Source organism: Convolutriloba macropyga, chromosome 1 (genome assembly GCF_964194025.1).
Source record: "Convolutriloba macropyga chromosome 1, txConMacr16.3, whole genome shotgun sequence".
Classification (NCBI taxonomy): Eukaryota; Metazoa; Xenacoelomorpha; order Acoela; family Convolutidae; genus Convolutriloba; species Convolutriloba macropyga.
In genome coordinates, this window is record NC_134468.1 from 11,811,908 (window position 1) to 11,824,760 (window position 12,853).

Here is a 12,853-nt window from a genome sequence, read left to right on the forward strand (position 1 = left end):
AAGAATTTTTCAAGCGTTTCAGTATCAAGGGCTTCCTATGTTTGAAAAGAGAACCATTTAACAGATTTCACTTTGTGCCAAAAATTTTTCAAGTCTTTAGAATCAATTGTTTGAAAAAAATGATTTTTAAATTTGCATTTGGCTGTTATTTTCTGTCAACTGGTTACCTATTCTCAATGCTTACAGATTGCATTTGAAGTTATTAGTGGTTAAGAAAAAAGCAATTGAACATATTTCAGGATTTAAGAGCATTGCTTATTGCCCGAACGGCTTCGATAACAATTTTTTTGCAAAATTAGGTTAATTTTTCATTTTGTCCATTTATCGTTATCTTTGTAGAAAAATAACATATTGAGAAAAATGACAGATCGCACTGGTTTCTGCAAATTAACCAACCATATAATGATTTCAGTTGATAGCTAATTTTTTAATGTCTTTTGAATTAGTTTTTTTTTCGAAAATTAGAAATGTATTCATTTTTAATAATTGTTACGTAGTCCAATTTTTAGAGGCCACATATCTCAGAATTATTTTCCAAAGAAAGTGCAATTGATTACATCGTGGCTTTTAACAGAGTAGATTACTATTTCAATGGCTTCGATGCCGTTTTCTTGCATAATTTTTTGAAGTTTTTTGTGTTTCTCGTCCGAACTTGTCGTTCGTTTTTGTAGATGCACGACAGTTTCTGGATAGTGACAGGACTCAATGTCTTCAAATTGAGGTATGAAGGGACATAGACCTATTTAAGGTTCCAATCGATATCTATTGGTTTTCATTATTTGAAATTATTTGCTTTCGAAAAGAACATAGACGTATTTTTTATACGTTGCCGCTTTGCCCATTTTTGTCCACTTGTTACTGAGTCTCATCAAGGATGGTTTCCACAAAATATTTTGCTTTAGCTTAGGTTTTATTTGACGCCATCATCACTTTGTCATTTTGTAGTTTTTTTATACACATAAACATAGTGTTTTGGATGTAAATGTTTTGACGCAGTTTGGTCTTTTGTTTGTCTTGTCTCTTAGTCTTAATAATGGCAGGTCTATTTGACCCAATAATTCTACCCGCTTTCTGAGTGCTTTGAGTTGGAAGCCTTTTTTTATTCATAGAAAATTTTTTTATCAGTATGTAAGATTTTTTAAAACTTTTCTTTCTCTTCCTCATTTGGTAGACAATTTAAGCCAAAATTGTGGTCAGCGGGGTCAGAACATCATGTGCGAGCGCAGATTACCGAGTCTCCTTGTTTGGTTTTGTATTTAAACCAGGTTCCATAATCGTTGAAATTTTGCATGGCTAGCCGTTTTAGTGTTGAAATGAATGATATCACCGCTTTCACAAAACCGCACTTCTTTTTATTTCATAATGATTTTTAGCGCTGATACTTCGAGTCTCATTTGCAATTTACAAACCCCGATCACGTTAATAATAAAAAAACAGTCATTCCGATTTTATCATTCAGTGGAAACTAAGAATAATTGGCAATTTTTTTAACAAAAATTTTTCATAAACGTGCAGAATTGGTAGCAATGAACAAACTACCCTAATCGGGGCCTCGAATGGGGTCTTTATTACCCGCCCTCGACTTTAACTGGAATGCAAATCAAATCATTGTCCTCGAGTATGGCACGATCTAAAATTCTGTTTCTCAAGTTTCATTAAGACGGCCTTGACTAGGGACAGGCGGGGGGGGGGGTTGATCCGTTAGTTCTCATAATTATAACTGTCTTTATTTTTCAGCAAAGAAGCATCTATAAAACCAGGTCGTGTATCATCAATTTCTCTATAACTACTGTTCCCACTTCGACTTCGGAGGTCGTCTGTATCTGTATAGTCGGCCGCACTCATTCGCCCGCTGGCAATCGAAGGTGGGTGACCATCTTGTGGTGGTTGAGTTGGAGGCTTGCTGTTTTGTTTATTTTTGTTTTTGTTTTGTTTCTGCTGTTGTCTTTTCTTCTTATTCTCTGCGTGGCGGTAGACTATGACACTGTTTTTAGTTCTTCCGCTTTGAACTCGAGCCTCATCCACCTAAATACACAAATCTGACTCAGGTAGCCCAAATATACCTGACTCAATAGGATGACAATATTTATACAGATGTTATCTATAAAAAGAAAATATGAGAAATTAGAACAAAAAATATCAAAAACAAGCTAACTCCGGCTTAGGCTCCAAAACCCAAAATCAAGTACGTCCGGACCGAGAACAATCGCACGAGGGGGACGTCCAGCGTACGAAATCACCGAGTCTGAAAACTGTAAAAAAAACGCACAACAGTCTAAACATGAGCCAAAAAACGTTAATTCCTGTCTCAGTCAACATGAGACCTAAAAAACGTTAATTAATAAAACACATCATGTAATGAATAAATAATAAACCGAGAAATCGTTTTTGAACTAGGAACTGCAATAATTGAATAAATAGATAGTAACAGCACACGCCATGAACTAAATTTAGATTCACGCTACATTAATTGTACGAATTGAATTTGGTCTGCATCTGTCTTGATTTTCTTCTAAAAAAGTCAGCGTTACATCTTTTTTGGCTATACTAGAAGATTTTGACAATGTTTCATTCGCCGCTGAAATTTCATTACGATAACTTACACAACTACTGATCACATCACGTTCAAGGTATTTAGAATAAGCAACAATTTAATTAAACAGCTTTCTCGTCTGATTTTGAAACTAAAAATTTGCCGTTAGAAGTAGAATGTCATGAATATGTTTAAATGCTTGATTGCTTGCTATATTTAAAAATCTATCGACTGTGTAGTAGTGCAACCCTAAATTGTATAAACAATCAAACAGGTACTAAGTTATTGATCATTTTAAAACTGGGAGATGAAACATGCTTTCTACATGCTATCGTAGCCAGCTTTGAAAGCCCAAATAAAAAGTTTTTCGAGAGTCGTTACAAGATTTGGAGATTTTGGTTAAAAACACTGCTGAAAATTTCAATTGACTAAAAGCTTTAATTTGGAGTTTTGTGGAACACAATTTCGTAATGTACAAACGTACTTTATGCCTTGTGCCATGCTATGTAACAAACTTAAACGTATCGCTAGGAAATTTTTGATAGTTTTTTCGGCAAACCCGTTAAATCCCAAGCTTTCAAATTTTGCAAAAAATTTTTTCATGGTCTATCTAACGCTGACATAAGAAGAAAATCGGCTGCTGTTTGATCTTTTTGATTGAGCTTGCAATTTTTTGTTTCTTTAAAAAATACGTGTGCGTCAATCATTTAACAGTTTTTCAGTGAGCCAATATTTGTTTTGTAGATATTTGCATCGTTCGAAACTCTTTAATTTATTCTTCAAGCATTTTTTCTTGCTCAAGAGATTGCTATTTATTTAATTTTTTGCATGATAATTAACAGTTAAACATGGTTGTGATGTTTCCAAATTTAAGTCACGAAGGAAAATGCCCGGCTTTCAAAAGTTCATGAAACCAAAAATACAATATAATAGCTAGTTCTCCAATTTTAAGTGCCCAAGCAGGTATGTTGGAAAGAAACAGTGTTTTATTCTCGTTTGAGACAGGAAGCACGCTCAAACACCGAGACAAGATGCACTTTTGAACAAAAATGACAGGAACGTTTCGCCGGTTTTCACCGGAGTTTTCTCTATGACCTTTGCTTATCTTAAACGCTCCCAATTGCATAAAACTGTAGTTCAAGTGGTTACCAATCTCATGTGGAAAATTTTTATGATTTTTTCAAAACTGTTTCTTGAACAGTCTCTTGTAGCCACTGCTTTTTGTGGTTTCTAACTTAATTGATAACAAACCATCGACTGCATGTGTTACTCTGAACTGATTTTTTCTAAATGAAAATTAAGTTTTCAAAATCTTTCAAGTAGTTTGAATTGAAAACATTTCTTGCATTTGGTAGTTTCCTAAAAACTCCCTTGCCAATTAAATTTTGTTTCTTAATTTGTTGTATTCTGGTTGTTAACTTTACAATTTTTTGCGCTAATGAGGATTGAGATTTATCGTTGCGTATAAAATTTTTTTAAAAAGTGATCCAATTCATTTTGCGTTAGGAACAACACATTCGAAAGTTTGGTAATTGACATTCATAAGGTTTCTTTATCCCGTTTCGAGAGAAAAGTCTCAATCTGAGACTTTAATTGTTTTTGGCCATGATTTGAATTCAAAAACAAATCTTGTACTGACGGTTGATTTTCTTGAGCCCGTTAAATTTAGAACTGAAAGCGCTGCCATGTGTTCACCTCTGATCAAAGTTTCGAAAACATATGCTTTGTTTAACCATCGGTTATAATATTTATCGTTAATGATCCATCTGATATCATACTAGACATGATTACTTACACTAAAATTACCCGAAGAATTTCTTGAACTGGTCAGATTTTGCTCATAAACAATTGCGCTGACCTTTACTCAAAAAACGAAAGTATCAGAGATCAAAGTTTCCTTTTTATTCGCTAAATTTATACCTTTCTTACAGTTTTAGTACTACTCAACACGTTAAACGGAAAACGGCGAATTTTTATATTTCATTGTTCTTTGTTTTCTAAAGAAAATTCATACAATTTTAGAAAATTCTAAATCAAATTCAAGTCGTTTCTGCCGAGTATCTAAAATATGGAGATTTATAAGAATTTACAAAAATAATTTGTTTCAATTAGAAAGAAAAAGATGTCTAACGAAAAGACGAAATCAAGTAAGAGTAAAGGTGATCTTAGAACGATTTTCCACTCTTGCATTCAACGCATAACCTCTCTTTTTTGGCGCAATTCACCCGAGTATCTTCAAAAAGGGCGTAGAAATTCACACTGTCTCACCATATAAATTTCGATCATGTTGACGAAAGCTCTCAAAAGCCTAAAAGAGCAATAAAAACCGCACGTATCATCAGTCCAATAAATTTTCAATTTGACGAGAATTTAACAATTTGACATTTTTCACAAGAGAAAGTATTGAAAATCCTGGCTCCTGAGGCTGTTATCATCGCACAATTAATTTAAACAATTTTTTTCTTGTAATGTGGACAACCAAAAATGATGGATTAAATTTAGTTTAAATTTGCCATTATATTTGCTGATTTAATTGTTCCGACCCCACTTGTGGGGGGGAGGAACTATATACTCAAATGGGTTTTTTTTGTTCAGTCAATTTTGGCCGATCGATATATTCGTCGTAGAGAAATGTGAGTGGTATCATTAAAAAACTGGTCCAGAGTAGAATTCAAAATTAAAAAGATTTTTTTTTTATTTTCTTTTTTTCGAGAAGTTATCGAGGATTGAAATTTTGTGTGAACGCGCGATGTTTGTTCACTTTTAGTGTAATTTTCTCCAATAAAAATATTTTCTATAAAAATAGTATTTCAAAATTAAACCTAACGCCAAAGTATGTACCAATTTTTTGTTCCTAATAGACTAAAGGCGATAAAGAAGACTAGTTTTGGTCTCATTGGGAAGTTCACTATCAAAAAAAATTGAATTCTATTTGAGAGCTCTTTTTTTTATAAAACTTCTTTTTGGTTTTTCTAAGTCACCTAGAGACAAGTTACTGTTTATATCAAGGTTCTATTAATGAAAAACCTCCTTTACAGTCAAATTAAGCCCGATGAACAAAAAACATCGTTTTCAAGGAATTGCTCATGTTTTTTTCGGTTTCGATTCTGAGTTTTCGTATTTTCAAACAAAATTTTGAAATACTTTTTGAGGTTTTACTAATTTTTTGGAGCCCTCTGACATGGATTCATTGAGTGCAATATGTTCCATAATGAGCATTAAGTGACCATATCTAATGCTTTGATGGGACAGCTAACGGCTGTTAAGACTTAAAAAAAAATAATTTTTCGATTTCTTTTAACATTAAAGAATCAAACTTATTATCGTGAACTGTAAGTTATTCCAGGGTGACAGCACCCTCATCCTTCCTACTGCAAACAAGTTTAATCTGGTTAGCGGTTTTATATTCTAACTATTGATTATATGACTTCAATGACAGAAGATTTCAAAAAATTAAAAAAAAAATATTTTTGGGTATTTCCGTAGTATTGGTTACTTTTGAAATCTTATCTCATTGTCCAAATATTGATAGCTCTCATTGGCTTAAAAAAGATGTTCAGCGGCTCACAGATAAAAATTTCTTTGTTAAATTTATGGTTTAAATGGCTTTGACACGTTCTTCTCGCACTTTATTGAACTTTTGGTTTTTGCCTGCTTTTGTTGTTGTTTTAATAGTCATAGGACTGGACTAATTGTGAAGTCTTTTTTGATTACCTATGCATGACAAACATGAATGTACTCCCATTGGGGCACATTTTGATTGTATTTTTTAACTTCCGTTGAAAGCTATTGAATTTAATGCCTGTTAAGAAAATAAACATAATTTTTCGAAAACTTTTTTTTGAACACTAACAAATGTCAAATTTTTTCGTGAACTTTTAGTCAGTGTCAGTATTTACAGGACCCAATTGCTTTCTACTTCAACTAAAATTAATCTGGTTAGCAGTTTTATCTTCAAACTACTGGTTATATGACTTCAATGACTCAAGATTTCAATTTTTTTTAATTTTTTTTTGATATTTTTGTATTATTGGTTACTTTTGATCTGTTATCACATTATCCAAACATTATACACATTATCCAAATATTATTTTAATCCCATTGGCTTCGAGAGGACGTTCAGTGGATCACAGATAAAGTTTTCAGAGAAAAACTTATGTTTTAATTGGCTTCGACACTTTCTTCTCGTACTTTTTTTACCTAGTTTTGATTTTTGCCTGTTTTTCTTATTGTTTTCACAGTCATAAGGCTTTTTGTGATATCATGTTAATAATAAATGCATAACAAACATTCTTTTCCACCCATGGGTTATATCTGAGCGTAGATATTGAGCTCCGTCGAAGAATTTTAAGTTTAATGGCTGTTAAGAGTTTTTTTTCGTAAACTGTTGGTCAATGTCAGTACTAGAAGAATCTCTTTCCGTTCTACTGCAGCCAAGACCAATCTGGTTAGCGGTTTTATCTTCTACCTATTAGTTTTAAAACTTCAAAGCCACGAGAATTCATTTTTTTTTTTATTTTTCGGGTACTTTATTTTATTTTGGGATCCTTTTGAAATCTTATTACATTATCCTAATGCTGATGATCCCCATTGTTTTAGGGATAAATTTCAATGGATTATACATAAAGTTTTCAGAGAAGAGCTTATGATTTGAATTGCTTCGACATATTCTTCTGGCACTTTCTAGTGAATTTTTGGTTTTTTTTCTGTATCTATTGTCGTTTTCATAGTCAGTAACTTGTTGTAAGGTCTTCCTGATGAAATATGATAGGCAAACAAACTCATTGTCCCATCGAGGAATAATTTAGCGTATTTACTGGCTTGTGTTAACAGCTAATGAGATTAATTGCGTTGATAATAGTGGTTTCTCGAAGATTTCGTGGTTCTAATGTATTTATTTATGTTTGTTGATTTTTTAAACTTATATTGATAAATAACAGAAATCCCATTGCTCTTAAACATTAATTGAAAATATAAGAGTTTTTAGTGAAAAGTTCATTTTTTAATGCCTTCGACACTTTTCTAGTTCAATATTTTCTTCAATTTGCTGTTTTGGTTGTTTAGGTAGCCGTAAATTGCTGATAGTTCTCCTAGGCTTCCCATTGGGCATTGAATGAATGATGTTACCCGAAGCAGTCAGTTTATAGCGAATAGTCTTAAAGTTTATGATAAACATATTGAAGTTTTCAAACGTTTCAGTTTTTGTTGCTCTTTTCGTCAAATTGTAACTTATTTTCATCAATGAGAGGCCCCATCCAATTTCTTGTATTTCAAGAGGTAACATATCTATTCATATTATTTGTCACTGATGTTTTGTTTGTTGGACAATATGCGTTTTTCTGAACGTTTATTGAGTGGCCAATTTTTGTGTTTCGTTTTCTCTTCTTTCAGAACAATCGCGTAATAGCAGATCCCAATGATTGTCAAATGTCGTGCAAAATAAACTTATTTAATCTCTCAGTTTAATTCCTTCAGCTGAATCAGTAAAATTGAACAATTGATTTAAAAATACATAAAATTCAGATGATAGCTAATAACTTTAATGGTAGCAATAGTTTGTGTTTTCGCAAATCGTTTGTAATTTTTTGAGTTTCTCTTTAGCTCGCTTCTTTGGCTTAGTCTAACCCAATACAGGTCCTTTTGGTTTTGTAATGAGTTTTTAGTTATTTATTAAGGATTATTCAATTAAAAGCTAATGATTTTTATGATTTTTTTAAATTCTTGGTGTAAAATATGTTGATTAATTTTTAAGTTTCGCCTCACTTTTCGTTTTTTTTGTCAACTTGTTGCCCACTCTCATTAAGAAAAATTTTCATCTGCTGTATTGTTAGAAAAAAGTAAACTTGTGTGTACTTATGGTTTTACCTGACTGCACTTTGACGTTGTTACTGGGTGCTTTTAAATTAAGATATTCAGTTTTTGCCGTGAAATTTTTGTTTGTGCTAATTTTATTTTTTTGTTTTCTTTTGTCTCTTAGTCTCTTTAATGTCAAATCACGTTGGCGCTGTAATGAGGCATGGTATTATGTAATTCAATTAGTAGATAAGTTGTGTAACGATTGCTTTAATCCCAAACATTAATTTTTAATATCTCTTCATTTGGTTGACAATTTAGTCAAAAATGTAGATGAGCTCGGGTCGGAACATCATGTGCAAACGCACATTAACGAGCCGCCCAAAAAAAAAACAATTTAGAAATGTTAAATGGCATATATGTCGTGCATTATTTACCATAGGTAAAGTAGACTCTCGTCTTATTGCACCACTTGTTGTAAAAGGCAGAGGCGGCAACCCGTTTGGTCCCCCATCAGGTCCCCCCTCCTCATCTGCACCCGGGTTTTCTCCATCGTCCTCTGCACCCCAAGCGCCATTTCCTGGCTGCTGCGAGGCTGGGTAATCGGGATCTGAACTGGTCTTTGGAGACTGAATTGGACTCTCTTCGACAGATCTGAGAGCAGTTAAGTCCAACTGAAAACGACAAAAACTGGTCATTTTTGAAAATTAACTAGCTTTCAACTCTAGCAACTGAATTTGTGTTCGTAAAGTCATTTTATTTGCTGTTAGTTTTTAGGTTGTGAGTAAATATACTTGATCTTTTCCGTTTGTGCACAAACGGAAAAGATTCCATATATTCCCGGGTTGACTTAACTTGCTTACCACAAAACGGACCATATATGGTCCAGAAAAGTTCATACAAATTTTTGTTTCATGATCTTGCTATGGTAGCTAAATTTCCATATATGGTCCGTTTTATGGATAATAAGCAGTTTTCCAAGGAGAGAATTATTTTTCGCACCCATGGCAACACGAACGAAACAGTGCCCCCTGCCATATATGAGTCGTTTTATGGCTTTTAAGTGTGCACAAACGAAAAAGATTCCATTCATTGTTTAAATGAGGGCCATAGTGCGTCTAACCTAAACATTAAATTTTAAATTTTAATGGCTGCGAAATGAAGTGGGTGACATCATCGCGTCTTTTTGGCATTAAAAGGTCATTCCGAATTTGCTCATTTTCTAAGCCAGGATTGCCAATTCTTTTGGTTGGGAACAGCTCCTAATTTCTCCCAACTTTGCCCAGCCTTTTAGCATCATCTCTCTAAGCTGCTGAAGGTTTGGGGTGGTTTCTTTTACAAATATCTCAGGATACATTCTTTTTCAACAAATTAGGGGTTTCAGTGCCTGTCGAGAAACAGTCTATAAAAACTAACGAAAACAAAAAACTGAGAATTGTTGGAAATGTAGCTCAAAAAATAAGTTAAGCAATTTTCCTCAAGGGAGAGCCAGATAATCACATCAGTTAATTTTCAAAATCAGACAGGTAATTTTTTCAACATTTTTTTTCCTCGCATTTTAAAAGTTTCCCGCAAAACATTTTATTGTTCAGTGTTTCAAATTTTGCTCAAATTCCAACAGTTGTGGATTATTCTTATCGCTAACGAAGTGATTCAGAAGCACACTTGTAGAAGAAAACACATTGTAGTCACGTAATGGCATTGGAGATGTAGGCAAAAAACTTCAATAACCAAAACTAGCATCAAAATACTTTACTAAAATAATTGTATTCCCCGAGTGTATTCCCTACATATCACATCGTTTAACAGCTCGAGCCTGTCACTGCTCAATATAACAATTTAAAATAAGACGAAATCAAAGTTTATAAGACGAAATCAAAGTTTTGGAAGCTAAAAACGCTTATGGTACCTGTCAAAAAACACACGAAACGGCACAAATACCATCGGAATTTTTCACAGATAGAGCCTTTAAAATTTATTTCTACGCAATTTTTGATAGGTAGAGCCAGCTAATCACAGCGACAAGAATTACACTAGCAATTAAATGGATTTAATCGCTCCCTAAAATTGAAAATTTAGATGTTTCCTCAAAACATTTTTAAAATTTTGTTTCTGCGAAAGCCACAACCTTTAGGTCAAACTTTAAACTTTTTGAACAAAAGAAGGAAAATTATGGTAAGAATAATCTGTCACATTTTATCGCATAACAAGAACTTCTTGAAAAACCATTCATTGACCTAAATTTCCTAGAATGAAACTTTTAAAAAAAGAAAATTTTTAATTGTGTCCGAAATGCACAAAAACCCAACCCAAATGATGTATTTAATAGAATTTGAATAAAAAAGTCCAAAAAAATTATATTAGTGATCGATTTGGGAAAGAAAGTTTTAGTCGTAGAACGCATACGAAAAAATTTTTTTTCCAGTTGGAACTGAGAGGACAGCTTTACAATTTCTTCAGAAATTACTGATTCTACCCTTGAACGACATGTTAGTCTCTGGCAAACCACTTGTGCACCACAAGTGAACGACATGTTAGTCTCTGGCAAACCACTTGTGTCATCACTTGTTCATAAAAGTGTAGCATTTTTGACAAGAACCCGTACTCTAGCTTGTTGCATTGAATGGTGAAATTTCCTCAACAAACTAGCAAAAAAAACATTCAATAAAAATTTATAAATTTTGGTCTTTTTTCTGTGCTTCTATGATGTGCTATAATATTCCTGGCCTATCGGGATTCAGATTTTAGCCATATATATATATATATATATATATATATATATATATATATATATCATGTCTCGGAAAAAAAGAGCCTCCATTTTTGCTTATTCTTCAAGAAAAACAGTCAAAACTGTTTTCCCTTGTAGTTTAAGAAGCTAATGGGGACTCACGAAAAAACCAAAACTCTTTAAATGCCTCCTTTCTGTTGTTATGGAGAAGTATTATCCATAGAACTTGCATATTATGGAAAAATTGTGGTCATAAAACTTCCATTTATGGAAAAGTTTTAGTCATAGAACTTTCCTCTTTGGCAAGGTTATAGTTATACCAATCTTTTAAAACTTTTTTGATTTATGAAATCAATGGTCCATAATATGAAAATTCTATCATTAAAATTTTTTCTCAACCCGGGAAAACATGAGTAACGGTATTTGTGAACGAGTTGCAACCAAATATCTAAAAGTTTTTTTTAGAAAGCTGTCATCTCCAATAGCCGATATTCCTCATGAATTTATAATTCAATCATTCCGCTCGTTTGTCGTAGTTTAACAAAACATTATACCAGGAACAATTGAAGAAATAACTGGACGGATAGTAGTCAGATAGTAACAGTCATTGTTCTGATCATAAAGTTTGACAGGTGAAAACTTAAAACTAAAAACGTAATACTTTTCTTAAAACTTTTCCCCGTTACTTTGTGTTTTCTCCCACCATATTCTCTTCTCTTTTTTCTTATTATTTATACCCAGTTGTGGTTATGGTTGAGACAATTGATCAACAATTGCTGATTGTCTTTTTAAGGGTCAATATCGCAGAAATATAAGAACAATAAAAGTTCTATTCATTTTTTATGGAGGAAAGTTTTTAACTCTTCACTCCGGTGGGCGCGAGAGATGCTTTCGAGGTTACATCTGTCACATTTTTTTATTCGCAATGGACTTCATGAGCTAAAAGGTTTTAAAATACAGTAGAAATAGCTTCGAATAAATATGTGGGGCCTGTTCGAGGTTATAGTACCAAATAACGAATCAGAGTGCTGCCAAAAATGAGTTCCAATATTCGAAAAGGGTTAGTATTAAAAACTTCAAGATTTGTAAGTAACGTCTTCTTTGTCTTATTATAGTTTTCTTTTCTGACAGGACCTCCTAACAGTATGTTTCATGGCTGTAATCCTCAAGCCTCAATTTGGCGATTGTATTTATTACGCGATTCTATCAGCCAAATAGGAATAAAATCAGTGTCCCACCCGCCACTACATTTTATTTACTATTGCGTTTGTGGAATTTTTAGAAAAAGGCACACACATTTTTGAGGCTATTATTGACGCTTTGATTATATTATATATTTTTGGCGAACTTTTGTTTAATACGACCAATAATAAGACCAATGAATAAAACTTCCGCTTCTTTTCTATATCACACACTTGGAGGCCTTTTTCTAAGATACGTTCTCTGGAGTTAATCAGATAATATGGACAAAATGGTAGGAATTTTGGCGCGTAATGGAGTGTTGACATAATTCGGTAAGGATGCTTGGTGGTGCGGCTTGCGCTTAATGAAGCAAATACAACATTTGTTCGATAGTTTGCTAGATAATAAAAATCGAATACTTTTCTTGAAATTTTTCCCGTTACTTTGTTTTTTCTCCCACCACATACTCTTTTTTTCTTATTATGTTTTTCTAGCTGTGGTTATGGTTGATCCCATTCTTCTCAATTGCTGCTCGTCTTTTTAAGGGTCAATATCTCAGAAAAATAAGAACAATAAGTTTTTTTTTCATTTTCCATAGAGGAAAGTTTTTAACC

General features: G+C 33.1%; 1 protein-coding gene across 1 annotated transcript in view; it reads right to left on the reverse strand.

Moving 5' to 3' along the window:
- Positions 1–1,466: 1,466 nt before the first annotated feature.
- Positions 1,467–12,853, reverse strand: part of LOC142342588 (uncharacterized) — a 57,473-nt gene continuing 46,086 nt past the window's right edge. The window contains exons 23-24 of the mRNA XM_075394406.1: positions 8,764–9,000; positions 1,467–2,025 (exon numbers count right to left, since the gene is read on the reverse strand). Coding sequence (XP_075250521.1) covers positions 1,702–2,025; positions 8,764–9,000 — 561 coding nt within the window. The 3' untranslated portion in view covers positions 1,467–1,701. The remainder of the gene's footprint in view (positions 2,026–8,763; positions 9,001–12,853) is intronic.